This window comes from Argopecten irradians, chromosome 5, assembly GCF_041381155.1.
Source record: "Argopecten irradians isolate NY chromosome 5, Ai_NY, whole genome shotgun sequence".
NCBI classification, from domain to species: Eukaryota; Metazoa; Mollusca; class Bivalvia; order Pectinida; family Pectinidae; genus Argopecten; species Argopecten irradians.
In genome coordinates this window covers 8,630,657-8,651,663 of record NC_091138.1, presented here as the reverse complement: position 1 = coordinate 8,651,663, position 21,007 = coordinate 8,630,657, and the positions used below count along the sequence as shown (strand labels likewise).

The 21,007-nt window shown below is 35.0% G+C and overlaps 1 protein-coding gene across 1 annotated transcript; it reads right to left on the bottom strand.

The window, feature by feature from the left end:
- Positions 1–10,700: 10,700 nt before the first annotated feature.
- On the bottom strand, positions 10,701–19,567 carry LOC138322793 (sodium-dependent proline transporter-like). Its single transcript, XM_069266901.1, has 13 exons — positions 19,064–19,567; positions 18,695–18,826; positions 16,837–17,083; positions 16,457–16,589; positions 15,464–15,598; positions 15,141–15,244; positions 14,774–14,898; positions 14,321–14,433; positions 14,067–14,195; positions 13,500–13,596; positions 13,029–13,129; positions 11,183–11,353; positions 10,701–10,996 (listed from the first exon to the last, which is right to left on the bottom strand). The coding sequence occupies exons 1-13, from the start codon at positions 19,242–19,244 to the stop codon at positions 10,850–10,852; spliced, it is 1,815 nt and encodes a 604-aa protein (XP_069123002.1). The 5' UTR covers positions 19,245–19,567; the 3' UTR covers positions 10,701–10,849.
- Positions 19,568–21,007: the final 1,440 nt, after the last annotated feature.

Sequence of the window (21,007 nt, the reverse complement as noted above, 5' to 3'; positions counted from 1 at the left end):
ATTAGAAATATCCAGTAGTGGATAATGTATTCAAACAACAATGGCCTGTTACATCTGAAGCGACAATGCTTTCTCTTAACCTAGTAATTAACATTAAGGAAAGGACAGACAATATAACGGCCGATAATGTCTTCAATTGTGATCACAACAGCAGTACCAGGAATGGCGTCAATTATCACTCAACAAAATAATCATTTGGGTTTCTGTTTTTCCTGATTAGCGTGCATCTTCAGAATTGTTTTCCTCCCCTCCTTCCCCTGCCAATGCCATGCTGAAGCACCACAGGATAAGTGATTTTAAAGAACGCACGTGCAAAGTGTGAATTATACCCTTATTGAACTGTTCAAATATTGATATTACACAAGAGCATGGAAACTTTCAATTTATCTTAAAGCTACAATCCTTGTCATTGTAGTTATTAAAATACACTGGCATTGATAATCTATTTCCGATTTTTCATATCAGAATTGTTAATCTATTGAGCAATTTGGTGAAATCTGTAAAAAGTTTGGAATCTTTTAGATAGGGAATAATGCAAGTAAAACAATTTATCAACGTATTTCCTCCTTGTTCATTAAACCTTACACGGTTGGGTGGCTGTGGTTAACGTTTGTTGTAAACAGACAAATATATCAGACGTGAAAATATCAAGTGCGTGTCAATCAACTTTACAGACTTTAAAATTAATTTAAATCGAATTTAAACTTAACATATTAAACAAATCTATTAGAACATGCAGAAACACAAAAGTCAGTGTTATTGTAAGATACATACGTCATGATATTAAACAGTTAGGGGTAAACGCAGCGCGAGTAGTCAGTGTCCTGAGTCGACCTCTTCACGCACCAGATTAGAAAGGCATTCGTCATACGAAACATCTGTAGAATAATGATTCTGCTGTACCCGTACCTAGAAAATGGCGGAGCTAACATAAAGGCCAACTTCTATGCTTCATTTGATGCAGAGAACACACAACAAATCTGATGTGTTCTAAAACAACATGGAGATGATGAGAGCCCGTATTCGCTGATCATCGATGTCTGCTTTGAAAAACGATATTTCATCGTTAATGGGTCTGGCGTTGTATACCACGGCTGTGGTGTAGCTAGTCTAACCCAGGGCTGACCATTATCTGCTTTCCCTCTTTTGCTTCTCTCCCGTTGTTTCATTTGCATTTTTACTCGAAATGCTGTTTAGGAACATTATTATGACCCAGGCTAAGAGTACATTGATAAATAGATAAGCTATAACAGCACACTTTACCATAGCTAACCTGCTACTTTATAGCCTCTTCTTAGCGGATTTTATTTTGATACTATTGAGTGGGTTAACTCAAAAGACCTTGTAAAGATGATCTTTTACAGTTAATCTATTTTTTTCTGAAAAAAAATGTTTGTATAATATAACTTTGACAATGAAATCTGTCATTATCAGTGTCTTTAAATAACAACGAGACACTTATTGGTGAAACGCTGTTATAAGAGGTTAGAATCATCTCTCAATATTAATATCATTTCTTTTGTTCACAATGGATACATACAATATTTGATACCCCGTTCATCCAATATCAGATCATCGGCGAGATAGATTGAAGAAGTATTATATAAATCAATAGAGACAATGTAGGGGGAAAAAAGAGAAAAAAACCAATCCTTGAGGCATAAGAGTAACGTGGAGTGATCAGACATTAATGTAGTGCTAAAGAAAAGTAAAAATGGTGTCAGAGTTCAATGTGGCTTTAAGCTTTGATATCGGAGCTTTTCTATGTACCGTTTTTGTGGAAGATGAAATGTTGATAGTCTTGAAAGAAGGGATGCATTCCTGACCCTGTTTCCTTCCCTGAATGAGGCAATCAGTTATCATCTGTCATAGCAGATAGACAGAAGACGAATTCGTCAAATAAAGTACATGGCTGCAGGCTGACTCCAGACATACAGGAACATAAAAATTGGAATCCAATATGAAGCCATCTCCGTTAATACCTTTGCCTGTAGGCAGCTCATTTACTGTTTTTGCAGACAAAAATCGCGAAATCATCCGTTATCTAATATCGATGCCTTTTCAATATAAGACCATTGCACGGAATAACCTGGTAGCTGAATGAACTACCGTCCTCTATTTTTTTCACATCTATTGCGAAATGGCACCTGCTTCACCGACGTCACTGTACCGTGAAAACATCTGACTGGTTAGGGGACTTGTATCGGGAGGGGGAGCAGAAACAGTTACAAATCACGGCTGATTAAGTCCTCGGTTTTACTTTTATGTTTGTACTATTTTCTTATGAAAAAAGTCCTTTTGGTCAATATTAATTAATAAGTATGGAAAAGCGAAAATAGGAAAAAGAATTTGGCATATGAGCATATCTATGGAAATAGTATTTATAATGTGAACTATAAACTCAATTAAGATTTTAGGCATAACATTTTGTAAAATTACATTTTGTATTCGTTATGTATAAAGGCCGATAGGTCGTGGAATACTGTAATTGCAACAGTTGAAAATGTTCTTTTTTCAGTTTGTCTAGCATTATTCGTGACTTGTGCGTATAGAGCTTACAAATACCAGAGTGACATTGTCAGACTAGCGTCAAATCTATTTACCCCGTAAGTCAAGATTGACACACACGCGTTCGGCGCGTGCACCGGTAAATCACGACAAACAGTTTACAGGTTATTTTACGGTCCACATCACCGTGAAGATCGTGTTACCCCAGTCATCTATCACATTTCCTGTTTCTTTCATCGCTGGATTTACCTGTGACGATGTCACAATGTAAGGGTAAGGATGTAAAACGAGAAAACATCGGGAAGTCGACAGCCTCATTGCACAAAGGAATTCAAGTTTAAATGGCAGCGAATAAGATTGAAAAATATTAACAGATGGGGCATGAAATTGAAGTGATAATTTGAAGAATTAAAATTATAAAATGACAGTGTTATTTCATTAGAGATCAGAATGTGTAGCTTCAATAGTACGAATACACTGTCTGATACCGTATCGCACACATATTTAGTAACACAGTGTAACGAAATCATTTTATTTACATATTTCTAATTTACATGACAATTGTTGAAAAAAATATTTTGTCTCGAAATTCAATGGTCCGATATAGTTCTAATTATCGAATAGTGAAACTGCATTATAAGAATCATGTTCTTATCAACAAATAACTAAATATGTATTTTTTCTCATATCATAATTATTTGATTATTCTTTTTTATTTATCTAAGCACCTAATTTTGATAAATTAATGTTATTCGATGCCTCAAATTTAACTTAATTTGTTTCGTCGCCTTGATGATGTATATTCATGATGATCTATTTTAATTTTTAATAAGCCTTTACCACCATTTAGCTGTGAGAATATCCCCCCTGTACCCTTTATAGCTAGGGCTGTCTAGTGTTCCCGTATCTCACTATTACATCGTTTGATGAGGAGGTGAGATATGTACAATTACTGCAAGCTTGTCTTGGTTCCATCAGTTTATCAATGAGACATGCTGCTGACAAGCCGAGCATCCCCCCTCAGACAAAGTCATATCCTTTAACTCTTTGAAGTCATTGCACAGAAGGTATCTCCCTTTCTATAAAGGTGATAATGTCCTGATTAGGATGATAAACCACGCTGCGTGGTGTCATTAGATGTCGGCAAGTAGTTAAACAACATCAAAAATATGTCATCTGAACAAAAGGAATAGTGTAATAGGCTATGTATGTAATGTACCTCATCAGAACGGTGAACAACCGGGGTGATTAGAGACAAAGGTCGGTTATAGTGACTACAAACTTGAGACAGTGGTGGCCGAATGGTTAGACACCATTATCCCTCCACATCTGGAGTTCCAATCCCGCATGCGACAGTTATGTACTGACAGTAGGTCACTGGTTTTCTCCGGATACTCTGGCTTTCCTCTACCCATTACCTTGGACATCTTGACTGTTAATGGAGCGTACAGAGGATAATGCCACACGTGCAGTAATAATGGGTGGATATTTATAGTAAGAAGTTAATTTTAATGATCAGGATTATGTAGAACTGTATACATGGATCAGATACATATGTAACTACCCCCGATATATGTCAAAAGCACGCCAAGCTGGTTCGGTGGTAAGCTAAAAGACTGAAAAGAAATGGTGGAAAGCAAAAAGAAATACCGAACTTTTTCGTAATTGTGATTATTAACTAATAATACATTAATACATGAAATATTTCTATTTCGATGGATTTGCAAGTTGTAAAATGAAATGAAAATATTTAAATTTCAGATTTATAACTGTTTTGTATCTTAAAATATATGTTGACCTTATTCAAATTAAAATTTTTACTATGATATCCGCAGATGTAAGGCTCTGTTCGCTTTCCCATTGTTAGATAAATTGTGGTGGATTTCTACGAATGCATTGTCTTCATTATAAAATTTATGAAAGGGAAATGTAACAATGTTGAACTCAATTCCTGTATTAAGATAGCAGCGGGTTAAATGAGTGGAACCAGACACTGTGCTACTTCTCTACTCGTGTACACAAATAAGAAAATGTCGGCAGGGCACAATGAAACGCTCAAATAACAGTGAAATATCAAGCAATGTCAATGAATCAAAACAAACGAAGGAAAATGAGGAGGACATATAACTGTATTGTTTGGTGGGTAAACCCGAGCTAACGGAGGCTGATTGGTACCCGTGTTGTGAGGGCCAGCCTGGTACACGAGTAATTAGGGTAATTGTAGAGCAACCCAAAGGCCCATTCTATATAACCACCTTACCAACCACCAGCATCTTATTTGCACTTTTCATTTCTGTGATGACACGTTTCGCACTGGGATGTAATATTCATGAATCTAAAAGTACAAGCATCTGTAGAAAATGAAGAAAGGGTAGTTTAAGAATGTATCGTAAAAAAGGGAAAGAGAAAATGATATACAAAACGTTTCATATTAATAGCGAAACATAGAAAATCTGATGCAATCGTCAGAATACCCAGAAAAAAAGAAGAAAAAAAATGAAATAGAAAATATGGATTCAAAATGCTGCTAATGGTATAGATATTAGTGATGTTTAACACCAACCGTTTACACTTCATCTGTGTAGAGAAATATAAGCCGAGGTCTAGCGCATGTACCATTCAAAGTAGAAACTCTTAAATCAGTAGGTTATTGTTAGGATATGAATGGATGGCATTGATATTTTATTAGTTAACCTGGTTTGTGTAACGATTCAGAGGTTGTATTGCCTCCAATACACCACCAATGGGCCTGTTCATGTGGATCGTATTGCTCAGTTTACCGATTGCATGACGATGATTTGCAGCAGCGTTCACAACCAAACGTAAATAAGACGTGTACACATCAGCGCAAACAAAAACTCTAGGAAATTATTTCCATATCATACATAACTGCACGTGTACCAGCATTAATTCGGAGGCACTTATTCATTGAAGCGAGTAGGATAATTTACAAACCATATTCAAATATTGTTAATAGTGATGATGATATACAACCGGTTCCAACTGTGACACGAGTTCAAATTGAGATCAGAAAACAATATTCCTAAATATCTTGTACAAATTGAATTTAGACCTTTATTTAAAGTTACCCAACTTCGCCTTCCGGGCTCACTCGGCACAAGACCCGCACGTGTCCATACTATTGATATTGATGAATCCAAGTCATTCAAGCGTTTTGTTAATAAATCCGCGAGGTGTTGACGCTTGTTTGTTCCGGCCTGCCCCAAGCCAGTCTTCGGTTGTATTAGAGAGTCGCACTTCAGGGAAGTAATGAACCAAGCATTGCGACTACAAAAGCTCTAAGATGTGTATGTTCGGGGCCGTTGGTTTAACGGGAATGGACGGGCGGTTGGACTTGTCAAATTTAAGAGGTTGTCGGAAAATTGCTTAACACTTTATACACTTCCCACTATCTTTATTTTCCATTTATTCAAATGAGGCAAATTTATAGAAGGTTGCGTAAATAGTCTTGTGTTTGGCGAAAATGTCACTGATATGTGGGACACATCAAAACTCCAGTTCTGTCACGGTCCTGAGAGGTAGAGAGGAGAGGACGCGGGTACATATAGCGGAAGGGTGAGGGCACCCTTTTACAAGCAATGTTTCTTTGTTTACCCAATGTCTCAACATGATGGGGAAAATCGTAAATCATAAGCAGCGATACTTCCATCTCAAAAACTGTATTCTTCTGTAGCGACTCAAGTGCTGTGGTTTTGGCCGCTTTGATTTGCATAGCTGTTTTGTGAAAAATGGACAAATGCTAAATTTGTCAACGTCCGGGTTTGTTCGTTAGAGTCAGAATAATAAAACATATCCGAGTGTCAACAGCTCCTGGTGGGTGTGAGTAACAACATCGATTGCTTTTTACTGTTCCTATTCTGTTAGTTTTAAAATATTCAAGTAGGCAGCATCACATCTTACTGTACTAATGGCAATGGACGTTGTGAGGGTTGTTGACAATTGAGTAAATGCTGCTTAATTATTTGAAATTTAAATTATCGTACATTTATTATCATGTTTTCATTTATATCTTTGCAGCAAAAACCATAATTTGGTTAAACGGTTACTTTAATTATTTACTGATTTTTTTCTCTCGCGCCTTTCGCTTTGATATACTCTCATTTTCCCGTGTTTTGATCTGCTCTGCTATTATATGAGACATTTTGTTTCTCATACTGGCCATTCATTTGATACCAGGAATTTGTTGTGTAAAGTTACAAACTTATATGCAAGCACTTTATTGCGTTGTCATGGGGAAATAGGGTTCAACTTACTGTCTTCTTTTCTACCTTTAATTTTACAGTCATTCTGTGAAAGGACGTTTTTTGATTATATCCATAATTATTATTAATTAATTGATTCCTTAATATAATGTCAAATTATTTTATAATGATATTGAGGGTTTTTTGTCTTTGCATACTACAGAGATAGCTCGCTTGCGGGTAGTTATCGATTGTTACGTCATTATTCTGTGAGCGCAATTCACGTCGTTTTTACCATAAATGAATGATATGTTACGCTCGCAAAAACATGACGTCACAATCGATACCTACCCGCAAGTGCAGATAACTCTGTAATATGCAAAAACATAATAGTTATGTTGCATGTTATGTTTACATTTTAATAAAATTAAGTTAAAATTCTGAGATTTTGTTGATACACACACAGCTATTTCGTCACCGTGACTATGAACTTCACAGTGATCTGGTGATAAGGAAAACGATTAAACATCTCTTAATGGCGTAACAAGTTATCATTTCCTTAAAGCATAATGTAAAATAGAATTTCTGTACACTACACTCTGTTGACTTACTATCAATGTGGGAGTTACGGTGACCTAATTATTATGGACTTTATACATTTTATTAGCGCAGGTGTAATGTTGTATGTGATTAAATAACCTGTGATTAAATATCGCTTCGTTGTTAAATTATGATGATGTTTGATATTAGTTTAACACTAACAGTAAGGACATGGCGATACGTTATAAATGAGTTTCACCACAGGATTGGCAATCATTAGACTTCACGTGAACGTAGTCATAATGGACATTAAGGCAAATCAGAAGTCATAATAATAAAATGAATTGACAAAAATAAAGTCTCTGTCATAAAGATTATCACTTTATTAAAATGTGTTGCTTAACTCCGAAATAGAGATATTATTTTCCTTTTACACTAAATCAATACAGAGTGATCATTGTTTATAACAATTCAAGTATTTCTACATTAAAATCACTGCATGGATCATTGAGAATAGGCCTTATTTAAACCACATCAGTGGGGGTTGGTCCGTCAAATCGTAAATGACATCCATGCATCATATTTACGACATGTTTTTGATGCGCCTAGGGAGGGACCCATTAATATAATGGACAAGGCTGACTGACCACACGGAAGGCTTGACCGGTGAGGCTATTTTTTAGTCAGCGTCTTTCCACTCCAACATCTGTCAGTTTTTTAGCCTTGCTCTGTCTATCTTAGAGCGTTCATGATCTACTTTTTCACTGAAGGCACCAATGTAAACATGATTCGGCTTCACTCAAGTGTCTTATTAAATAGTACGTAGGAAAAAGTGGTCTTGTCTGCACTGCAGAACAAAGCTAGCAGGAACACAACACTAAGCTTCCCTCAAATTGCACGAACATGGTTTGGTTGAGCTTTTGTAAGCAACAATTTATGCATACTTAAAGTTAACGTTTGTGTTTGAGTTTCAACAAAACTGTTGACAATACTATTTTAAGGTTAAGTGCAGATGTATACACTTCTAAAGAGGATCGTCTTCAGAAACGTGTACAAAGACTGCAACCAACAGAAACACAGCGTACTAATTCTACTTGACCCCGTGGAGCAGTTTCCGTAGATATTCTCACTTTCCTGTTAAAATTCAAAGGCCTACATTTAATATGCAGAAAACAGCATTTTTCCAATGGACTATTAAATAGGTGAACTAAAGGTTACCAAACTATTTTAGGAACAAGTATCTCTTGACAACTTTGATTATCTTTAAAATGTTTTTGGTCAGAAATGCACACGTGATATTTGAATTTGGCCTCCAACATCCGCTAAATGCCACGCATTGTAGAATGGATAAATACATGGTATTTATACATACTCACGGATTGATATACCGACTAACTACACAATAAAAAAACAGTGTACAAACTTTTTTAATCTACAAAAACTTAAGTCTGATTTATCAGCGTGAATGCGATGCTTTGAAGTCAGTTCAATATATAATCAAGCGGTTCAAACGCTTTTATGATCCGACGAACATAATCTTCGTCCTGTAAAAACTCGATGCTTTTATACAAAGACATGAACATTTTTATTAAATTTAACAAATAGATACTTAGCATAATTGGTATTCAATTGCATGCTACTGTCATGATAAAATGGAAGTATTTGTCAAGATGGTTACAAGTACAAGGTAGAATATAGCTTAGAGGTGTAGCGTACTACGTAATATTGGTATTAAAAACTGCTTCACAAGCTGTAAATATTTATTTGACAATGTATACATTATAATAAAGCATCGTCAATTTTATACTTGTATGTTTATTTCTCACTCATGTCCCCCATTATCCTTTGTATAGCTCGCCTTATTGTTTTTATTATCTACTGTGAAATACATTTAGTTAACATTGTCTTGTTGTCATGATCAAACCAGAAGGTTCACTCACACTTATACACGCATGTAGAAATTTCTGCTAAATATAGATATTAATGCTAAATCAAACTTTTATCCAAACAGTTTAAGAAAATTCGTTCTTTATCAGAAATCCCTTAGGACATAAAATCGTCTTCAGACTTATTGTTTTAACATTACTGATTTTCCTATTAAACCACAACTCCCACAATGGTCTTTCTTTCAATTCATGACTTTTATAAAAATATTAACCTGTAAGAACTTCACTTTGGAAACTTACCAGATATCATCATTGTGCGTGGTATACATGGCAAGGGAGGTAATACAAAGAAAAGTGATGGACAAAAACATTTTGGATTTTGGTAAGAACCTGTCCTATTCGTCAGTTCCATTGTTTGTCTGTTTATCCGTGTTTTATATTCCGACTGACATCACTTACTGAAGTCAGATATAAAATTCGTCAAAAATAATGTCTGTCGTGTTATTTTGTGTTTTTTTTTTACAAATGTATAGCTCTAGTTGTTATTGATTAATGATAAGCACATCGAGAAAAACAAAAGTGTGTAGGTTTTTTCTTCAAAATAACTGTTGTAAAGTAAAATTGTTTGAAATTAAATAAAGAAAAATAAAAAGTGACAATTTATGGAAATGATCATGCAAAATTAAACTACATTTATTTTACATAAGTTCGGTGATAGCCAAATATTGTTCGATATGCTAGATATAATAAGTAGTAAGAACTTATAATCAATATTTCTTTGTTTTCGTACTAAATCTTACTTTTCAAATGGTCGATTGCTTCTCTTTCATAAGACATATGAAATAAAGGTAAGGCTATGGGAATAAACATTTGTATTTGCTTTGCTTGATAAATCAACCCAATCGTACATTGATAATTATGTTTTGTAAAAAAGTAAAAAAAAAATATTGAAACAAGGAAATTTACTTTATTTGTAAATATTTCTCTTACTTTTCTCAGATATTCTAAATAACTAGTATGCATTTGTATAAATAAATATATCCTTTTTGCATATTATAATTTTAAGTCGCAATCTGCATCTGCAGGTCGAAAGGACATCGACGTTTGTGCTTGTGTAAAATTATATCTAATCAAACAATTGATTTGGTTAGGTTTATTGGGCTTAAATTAACTAGAAAAGGTGTAGAGAAATTCAAAGGCATTGGCATTTGAAAAAAAAAGACACAAATTGTATTCAAATGTGTTGAGTATGCTGACGTTATTTTTTAGCATTAAATCTCTTGTATTGCTTTGTTCATGAAGCGATGAAAAATAAAACAATGCAATACAAAATGTTCCTGTTTTGCATTCTTTACAACACCACATTTTATTAAAGCTTCAAGATGTTTTTAAAAATCATTTTGTTTTCAAGAAAATTTTTTACTCAATACTACAAATGTATATGGTTGAAGGGAAGTAACTCTTTTTCAATAAAGTGACGTATTGTTAATAGCTAATATCATTGCTTTATTGGTGATTACAGTTCTCTCACTCTATCGACACCAGGTTAATAGACAATGTCTAGTTAATAGCAACATGTACCTCAACATTCAAACGTTTCGGCATAATCACATTTACTTGTATTTCTCTATTTTCTTTATTCTGTATCCATATGGCAACACAAAACAAATTCTGATTATTAGTGTTTGATACTACGTATTTGGTATATAAGGGCTATGTATTGCTGGGTCCGAACAAGTTTAACCTGACTCTGGTCCATAATGTTGTATTCTGGTATATATTATCATACACATATCCCCGAGCATGAGGCCGTGATGCCGGTCTCCACCGATCTGATGGTTCTGTAGCTTTTATCAATTTCTGAAAAATGGATGTTTAACTAAAATTATTTATTAAAGAAAAATATTTGCAACATCTTTGCGTAAAATTAATATATAAGACGATAATTCTGAAAAATTTGTAATATATGTACATTATGGACTTCATTGGGTTAATAATTATCAAAAAGCAATGTCATTGAACCATTGAGACACAAGGTCATCCTACCTTCATTATAGTTTTACCCTCTGCTCGATGAACTGCGACGCAAGCCAGAGCCAGAACAAGAACGAATGGCATAGCGCCGAGGAAAAGTCCTATGTTGACGGCGTACCGTGGGTATTCATACAGTCCGTAGGTAGGAGGCGAGTAGGTCCCAAATGCAAATACAGAGATAAACTGAAATGTAGGGCCATTATATAAGATAATATTTATCTTTACTTAAAATGGAAAAGTCTGTAGCGATATGACTCGTTATCTAAGGGTTAAGACCTTGTTTGATATAGTGTTTCTTTGTGTGCCTATATAGCACTTGTTAGGTGCACTTGAACATAACTTAGTTACTAAAACGTGTCTATGCATCCGTCATAAACTTAGATATTACTGTTGACTCGTCGAAAACATTTCAGTTTTGTCCACAGGGTTCAGTATATATTTCTGTCAGCAAATAACCATGCCATTATGTTAACTAGTGTTTATAGCATGTACTAAGAGCGCTTGTTTGACCAGATTCAACTTAACAAAGACACACACATCGAGTCATTTTAGTCACTGTCAGGAAAATGGCGGCTGTAGGTAATATGATGCAAATATAGCATAGAGGAAGGCTTTTCAATCATCTCAAATACGTCTGTTATATACTTTTAGGCACACTGAACATGAAACGAAGACTACTTGTGTGAGAAAATGTTGTATTTGGGGCAAAACTTGCAGATTTGTGGAAATGTACTGAAACTTTAAATCAAACATTGTTTCTTTAAAACATTATTCTCACTATCAAATGACATTATAACATTGAATATGTACATTGGTATCAATTGGGACGTCCCATATATGCATGTTAAAATATACAGCCGCCATTTTCCTGACAAGGTAAAAAAGGACTCAATGTGTATGTGTTTGTAAAGTTGAATCCAAGCAAGCCAGCGCTACTATTACATAATATAAACACTAGTAAACATTATGGCATGCTTATTTGGTGACAGAAATATAAACTGAACCCAGTTGTCTAGCAGAACTGAAATTTACGTGTTTTTTTGTATATTTTGCCAACATTTAAAAACAACACAACACTCTCCGAATCAATAGTAATATCTAAGGTTAGGACGGATGCATCAGACACTTTATATCAACTAACTTATGTTCAAGTACACTTAAGAAGTGATATATAAACATACAAAAATCATTAGTTTAAACAGGGTATTAAGCCTTAAGGATCTCCTCTGGTGATTTTTCAGTCTCGTTTTAACATTAATCAAAGACTTTTTGTGATTGTTAAAAAACTAAGTGTCTCATTCTGTAACAAGTTGCCATATAGAAAATATGAAAAAAAAAAAAAAAAAAAAAAAAATAGAAATTAGACTTCTATTGATTTTTTTTATTTGAATTTTTATACACAGATTTTAAGAAATGACCAACTTGACGGGCATTATGAAAAGGTGAATCTGTCAACAATTGTAAAACACATGGTATTCTCATCTTCAAGATTAAGAGTGAAGGGTTAACATATACAAGGGTTAACATATACAACTGAGAAAAACATTTCCTGTGTGATATGATTGGTTTTGTCAATTTTACCAATATTCATACTTATCAGACAGTTTGTCGTGTTAATGCTCAAAAAGTGAAATCCAGTAAAATCACAATTTACGTCAAATAGCTATCTTTCATTAAAACAAGCTCAAAATTTAGCACACGATCTTATTATTTTATTAAATTTGGTATCAATTCCAAAGTCTATATAAGAAAAAAAGTTAGTCATCAGAAAATTTTTACTTTTCACGAGAGCAGATCCTTAAGTGTAGTTGTATATCGTATATAAACTATATTCTGTGTATCCATAGATGTATCTTACCAGCATAATTAGTGGAACGATAAAACAAAGGGCGATCCGCATGGTGAAGGGAAGACCGTATCCAAGCATCATGCTAACGTCACGAGAAAACCGCTCGGCACCTGAGATGAGTAAATGTACTTGACTACAAACAGTTCTTGTTTGATAATTTGATATCTACGCTTGACTGCAGAAACGTCGCAACTTCTAAACATGGGATTCGAAATCAAAATCGCGAGATAGAGAGCTAGCGGTATAAGTTTGAATCACCTTAACCACTAGCCGACTACGACCCGTTTTGTTTCAAAGAATCCAGATGTGAATGTTTCTTAGCTATTTTTTGTTTCTTCAAGAGAAATCTAAGGATTGTAAATAATTTTTGACCATATTATTTATCTGAAAACGTTCTTAGCAAATACTGCATGATGAGAAGATAATTTTGTCTCTAAATGGATGTTTTGTTTGTAAGACGAATAGTATAGTAACACCAACCATATATCCAAGCTATGATGATACATTCCAGGAATCCAAAAACAGGAATAGATAGACCGATGTACCAGTCCAACAGATAAAATACATACATTCCTCCCTGTGGTAGACAAACGGTCAGTACTGAAGGATACTCCTTGGAAGACTAATGACGGAGATTTCAATACTACACTACATATGTACAGAGGGATGATATTAATCAGAATTTGAGATCTTATTATGGTCTATTTTATTGATAAATATTGTATCGATTCGTGTTTTTTTTCGATTCAACATTAAAATTTAACGTCTACACGTAATGAAGGTGTCATTGGCTGTAGCAGGATACGCTTACACTCTGAAGTACCCCAACTGTTCTGAAACCATTGTCCTCCCCTGATAATGTCTCCCTACTTCATTGTATATATTTCGAAGACGACAACGAGTAGTAAAGCTACAACTATTGCTGACTAGAATATTCATAAATCTTTAAATGTCTTTACATTTGACATTGTCCAGTCAAGGGTTATATTTTGTTTTCTGCTGTTTTTAAAGAGGTGCATTGTCTTACCCGAGAAACCATTATCTTACCTGAGAAACCATTATCAACCCAAAAAGGTACCAGACTACGCACATAACCACATGGATTACAAATCGTCTATGACGTAGAGACGGAAACTGGTCCAGCAGGGCTGTCACGAATGTTTCCAATGTCGAAAACTGTATTCAAACAACAAACTCGTTCAAATGGAATATGTCAATTATCCTATTTTAACTATTTACAAATGGTAATGCAATATTCACGACATTATTTTAATGGGTTTATATAAACAAGTAATATTTACCTGACTATCCAAACCGACACTTAAAATCATCACAAAAAATAAAACGGACCATAGATTCGGAAGAGGGAGTTTGGCCAATGTCTCTGGGTACGTCATGAAAACAAGTCCCGGTCCTACAATGTGTGTGTCCGAGTATTACTTTAAATATGGCCTTACGAAAAAGTGATATTGATGATGCGCCATACACATTGTATGATATACAATACTTAATATATTATACTTTGTATTCAGAAAAAGATGCAGCAGCTTCAGAGCTGAAGATATCTTTACCACATTCATCATCATCATCTTATATTCTTCCATGTTAGATTTGATAATATATTAGGTGTTTTATCCTTGCTGTGTATTACACAATTTTCAAACAGTATTTATTTCGTGTAAAATTGTATAGCATTATCTTTAATTAGTTTCTTACACACCATCTCATTTTTAACTTTTATAATTATTGCCTACCTGAAGTAACGACCGTTGAAATGTCCTTTCCAGTGTCGTGTGCGATGTAGCCAAGTACAGCAAACACAACGAACCCGCCAAATATACTGGTTCCCTCACAGATAAAGGTCAGCGTAATGGCGTCACTACCGGAATGATGCCATAATGAAGGTTTTCATGAATGTAATATATGTAATATGGGATAGATTCGTTTAATCAAACACATAATACAAGTACAAAGACTCTAATAAAGACGATTTTAAGTTTTGAAATGTGTATACGTATCATTCCAGCGCATTTAATTTGAATTATTGTATAATTCAGTGTCGCCATGGTACAGCTGGATTCGAGATAACAGAATCGTAAGGTCTTTCAGATGTAAACTTACCGGTAGCAATTGTTGTTGAATTGGTTATAACTGGCTAATGTCATGATAGGACCCCAGGCTGCACCTAGAGAGTAAAACACCTGAATAGCTGCCTCTAACCAGACCTAAAAAGTCAGACATTGAAACATCATTCAAAATCAATACCATTTTGCCAAGATATGAACTTATTTTTATCAATTAGATATGTAAGCTCTAAAATAAGTTACTTATCAGTAATCTTCAGAATCAACAGTTATAAAACCATTTGGAATCATCAAAAGAACAACAATACCATGTACAAGTTGGTAAAGGGAAATCACATGTTACCATCAGAAAGTAATTACCTGTAATTCCGTAAGTCGGTTTAAGTCTGGAGTTATATAGTACAGCATCCCATCGCCAGCCCCAGGTAACAGTGATGCTCTTATCAGAAGGACCGTCAACAGGACATAAGGCAGACTAGCGGTGACATACACAACCTTTCGAAGATTTAAATTGCAATTATGAAATTTTTCTGTTTGTTTGATTAATTAACGTCCTATTAACAGTTGGGGTCATGTAAGGACGGCCTCCCATGTATGCGGTGTGCAGCGTGTATGTAGTGTAGTATGCGGTGAATGTTTTGGAAGACTGCAGTATATCCATGTTGTGTCTTCAGGTAATATTGCCCTTTTTATAGTGCTATATCACTGAGGCATGCTGCCAAAGACACCAAGCAACACATCCTATCGGTCACATTATACTGACAACTGGCGAACCAGTCTTCCTACTCCCTGTATGCTGGGGCCAAGCAGGAGCAGCAAGTATCACTTTAATAGACTTTGGTGTGTCTCGGCCAGGGAACAGAACTCATAGCCTACCACAGAGGGGGGAGCACTTAACAAAAGGCCAAAAATGAGGCAGTGTCAAGGGAGACGTTAGGAAGAACGAAGTTAGTTAGGAAGGATAAAAGAGATAAGATCCTAAATTTACTTGCCTTTTACGATGATGCAATAGGTGCAGCAGGTACAATGAGTGAGTTTTTCAGAAGCGTCAGTTTCGATGATAATGGTTTATGATAAAATTATAATTCAACTTCTATATGTCGGCATACCTATAAGGGTATGGTTTTGATCATATTATATCTAGATGGGTTCCACTGGTGTGGTCGATACATTAGAAGACGTTTGTCCATTAAATCAAATACTGTTTAAAACAATGTATTTCATGTTTTTCTTTAAGTCTTAAATATAGGTATAGTTCAGGGAAACATCAAATCTACTATTTTAATTGTTTGACGAACTGAATCAAACCACAATTTCTAACGAACACTTGTGTTTCAACACTACCTGACTTACCTTTCCTGAGGAGTGAATACCACGCACCAGACACATAAACATGATGAGCCATGCAGCTAGCAGACACACACATAGGTGCCATGTTAGACCTCCTAAGTCTTCGATACCAGAGGACAACTGCAGTACACCGCGTCTGTGAAGATAGATAAAGGTCGTATGTACTACAGAAATTATGAATTTGATAAAATACGTCATTCAAGACAAGTCATTTGTCTACAAACCCAATCTTGCAGGTTACATTTATTTCGTAGTGGAAAAATTTATACTGATATTTACTTTACCATTTCTATTTTATTTATATTGATAGCAGGAACTAAAAACCTCAGGTGGCTGTTCTAAAATTTGATACTTGGTACTGCCCTCTGTAGGAATCTACATACTGCCAAAATTCCTCCTCTGATGTAACTAGTCCTGAAAGTGTTACATTTGATGCGGTACCAGCTGATGTATTTGAGACGGCGCCGATATTATGGGTGATGCAGCTGTTGGTGTTCCAGGTATTATCACAGGTTGTCCAAGGCAGGGGACTGTAGAAACTTTGGACCATGTAGTACAATGTCCAGGCTATGATAGTGGTGTAATACGTACTTATCACGGTGTTGACGAGCAACACCCCGGGACCTATACCTGAAGATGGACACACGGAGTAGGAATAACAAGAGGTAGAAGGGTTAACGGTCATCTATCTATCTTGCCACTAATTGCAAAGAAAGGGAATGAAATATTTGGCATTGGTCTTGGATTTTACGCTGACATAAGGTATTGTTTTTGCATTCATACATTTAAGCTATATCAGCCTAGTGGAACTAGAGAAGAAGCTTAATGTGTGTTTAAGAAGGCGGCTCTGCTGTGGTAGTCATTGTCACTTTGAATTTTGGACCGTCCAGCATTAGCAAATTTTAATAACACTTAAAGGTGGTTCGATACAGTTAGGCCTAAAAATTTCCCCTCGATTAGAGATTGGTTGATAAACTGTTTATTAAGGCTTTTATTTGAAATTTGACCGAGCGGTTTTGGAAATATTGTACTCTCAATAACCCATCTTTACCGTCTGTTTTTCTCAAAATACAATTTTACACACATATTTTCAAAGCTTGGTAATTGACTGAAATATTACAAACAACAACATTTTTTTATCTTTAATATCTAAGTTTATATGGCTATCAATGACCTCAATGTCGTTTCTACCCTTAAAAAATACATTGATTGTGAATTTTTTACGCGAATGCGTATAAATGAGACCTAAAAAGGGCCACTGTTCGCATGTGAATTTCAATTTAATACCTAATTTCAAAAAATTGTGTAGTTTAATTTTCTTTATTTTTTGTCCACATAATTAGACAGTTGATTGGGTTACGATGAAAGAATATAAAAAATTTGACCGCGGAATATTTGAGTAATTAGCCTTTCTATACCTCTACCCCCTAAAAAATTGACTTTTTTCACAATTATATTATCAGACCGAAATCGAACGGTAACATTTTTATAAAGTACTACTTATTTATTCAACATTATAAAGTGTAATAGTCTGATAATATAAATGGTTATAAATAATAATTTTATGTCCCGTTGCCACCGATTTGATGCTATACAAAACTAAGAAATGGCACAAATAAGCCATTATCCGAAGTAAACTAAAACAGATTTTTGGATCCTCAAGATTACTTGTTCTGCAAGTGTACGCCTATGAAAAAAATCTCTTCTTTTGAATCCTCGATCTACGTTCAGCTGATTACTGTACAGTAGACAGGAAAATAATTAGTCTATGCCTACATGTACAGGTTTAGTTCTATATCACAGATATAATACTGTTTCGTAAGATAGTATTTGATCAACTGAATCAGATTACTTCCATGCATTTTCTCAAAACCGGAAATACATGCATCACCTACAGTGTAATTACAGTAGTTACGTCTTATCGTACATGTATACAGTAAATATAGTCTTGTTTCCCGAACTTGTTAGTGCTTATTGAAGATCATATTAGCTAAACATGATACATGTAGACATCTACATACGCAATATTCATGAAATATACTGGCTTGTACAAATTGAACGAAAAGCAGGGATGGGGCGATGGGGAGGTGAAAATATTTCTGTATCTGTAGTTTTATACTAGGGGATTACTCGGCAAAATTGGAATATCTTGATTAAATTATGCATCTCCCTTAAAACACATGAATATCAAGTGTCAAATATTCACAGTCTAAGATTAATTTAAAATTATGTTTGCTTTACCTTTAAGCAATGGACAAATATCCCATGCATGTAAGGCTGTCTTTCCTGTGAACTGACCGATAGCTAAGTCAAGGAAAAACATCGGCAGTCCGCACACGACCAAGAAGAAAAGAAAGGCAAGGAGAAACGATCCTGTAGAAAAAGGATGATCATATCTTACATGTTAACGGACATTTCGTCAAAATTGTGTGTACAGTAACGTCGCTATATGCATGCTTCTTTAAATTTTATAACAAAAAACTTTTAAACAATAATGATTTTTATTGTTATCGTTCTAATTGCTACTTTGTTCCGGTAACCTATGGTTGTGCTATGAAAAACCAATGTTTATAAACACTTTCTCGCATTTAATACAAGCATATATCTTACCGCCGCCATTTCTCATACAGAAATACGGAAATCTCCAAATATTTCCCAGACCAACACAGTAGCCGATCAGCGAAAACATGGAGTCCATTTTGTGAAGCCAGTGCTCTCTCTCAAACTCCTCCACTGGACTTTCGTTGTGTAGGGATCCTTTCTCCTCGCCGTCAGTACTTTGGAGCTCCATAGCCTGCTGTTCAATAACTAAATAAACTAACAGATTCTGATTCCAGCTAAAATATCAAATAATCGGTTATAAGTCGAAGGGTTATAAACAGAAGTTTTCAAGTTAAACTACGATAGTATTTTTTTATTCCATTGATCTAAATACGATGGTTACAATAATGGACGAAATCCACAACAGATTAAAAAACAACTAGAAATGTTCGATTACATCAGGCATGCCAGTCATATGTCACCGGCCAAACATATCTCCTGTTTCAACCTCAGTGAAAAAGTAAACGCATTTAAATCAAAACTCAAAACAAGTGCAATTCAGTCATGTTCCATGGCAAACTCGTGTCTGTAAATGATTTAGTATATATTGTTGCCACATCAGATATAATTTATTGTATGACACTTTCAAAAGTCGGCCCCTCGAGGAAGTTTATCACATGGCTGGTTGGTTAGTTGTTTTATTAGTCCTAATGTCGTATCACTATCAAATGTCATTTTAAAACCCTTTAATATAGCGGAATTCTTGTCCTTTTTATAGTGCTATATCACTGACACTTGCTGCCGAATACACAAAACAACTCACCCGGTCACATTATACTGACAACGGGCGATCCGGTCGTCCCACTCCCTGATATGCTGAGCGCTAAGCAGGAGCCAAACTACCACTTTTATAGACTTTGATGTGTCTCGGCTAGGGGACAGAACCCAGAGCCTACCTAACAGGAACGACCGCCCAAAGAGAAGGCCAAAAGTGATGCGGTGTCAAGGGAGACGTTTCGAATAATAGACGAGAAAAGATAAAATCCTAGATTTAGTTGCTTCTTACGGTCATGCAATAGGGTCAGCAGGTAAAATTCTAATGCCCTACATACATTCTAGCAGATTCCTCAAACAGTTACACTAAACAATTGTGTTGGTCTGTAAAATTCAAGACCTGTTAATTACAGGTATGGAAAACAGCCTTACAAGGGGATGAAGTATTTATGTTACATGGATAACAGCAGCGTGATAGGGCGTTTTGTTAAAATTCCATGTATGGTATGTGAAATATTCATTTAGGTGAGTTATGACATTTCAAAGTGATTTTCAACTATGTAAAAAGGGTAGCATTACATCATTTTAATTCCTGCACAGATAAAGCAAAAATGTACGACGACCCGCCGTAAAACTGAGAACCTTGGCTAACACATTATACAATGCAAGTTATGACTCGCAGGCATCTCTCAAATTATATGCATGCCTGATATTGAACAAACCACATTGTTCAATGCCATGAAAAATAGGATTATTTTCTTAAAGATGTACTATTCTGAGATGTCAAAAGATCATACCACAGAAGAAAATGGAAGAAAACACATGTCCACTCAAAGATACCTAGTTGACAAAATATTGGATGTTATGGGAATTTTGGCCGTTTTGACCCTATACATGGGTGATTAAAGCCAGATTTTCCTAATGAGGTTTTTAATATCTATGGATATCTGCAGAATCTACTTTCCAGTGATCTTCACTAAAAATATATGATAAATAAGATATATTTTTTCGCAGAATAACAAGATATGCTACGCCTACTCCTTAATTTTGAGCTACAAAATCACCATTTTCAGCCATTTTTGCCAATTTAACCATTTATAGAAAACGTTCTGGTATGAAACTTTTGTAAATAGTTTGCATAAATGGGTCTTTATTAAAACGTATTTTTAACTATAAAAATGCCTTTGTAGTTTCAGCAGTGATAAATAATTATGTAGTCTTTTCATATTTATTACACTT

Coding starts and splice junctions, on each gene's coding strand:
- LOC138322793 (XM_069266901.1), bottom strand. CDS start 19,244: ATGGAGCTCCAAAGTACTGACGGCGAGGAGAAAGGATCCCTACACAAC. Junction 13,597..14,066: donor GGTTGATAATGGTTTCTCAG/GTAAGATAATGG, acceptor TGTCTACCACAG/GGAGGAATGTATGTATTTTA. Junction 11,354..13,028: donor TCGTTCCACTAATTATGCTG/GTAAGATACATC, acceptor CCTACATTTCAG/TTTATCTCTGTATTTGCATT.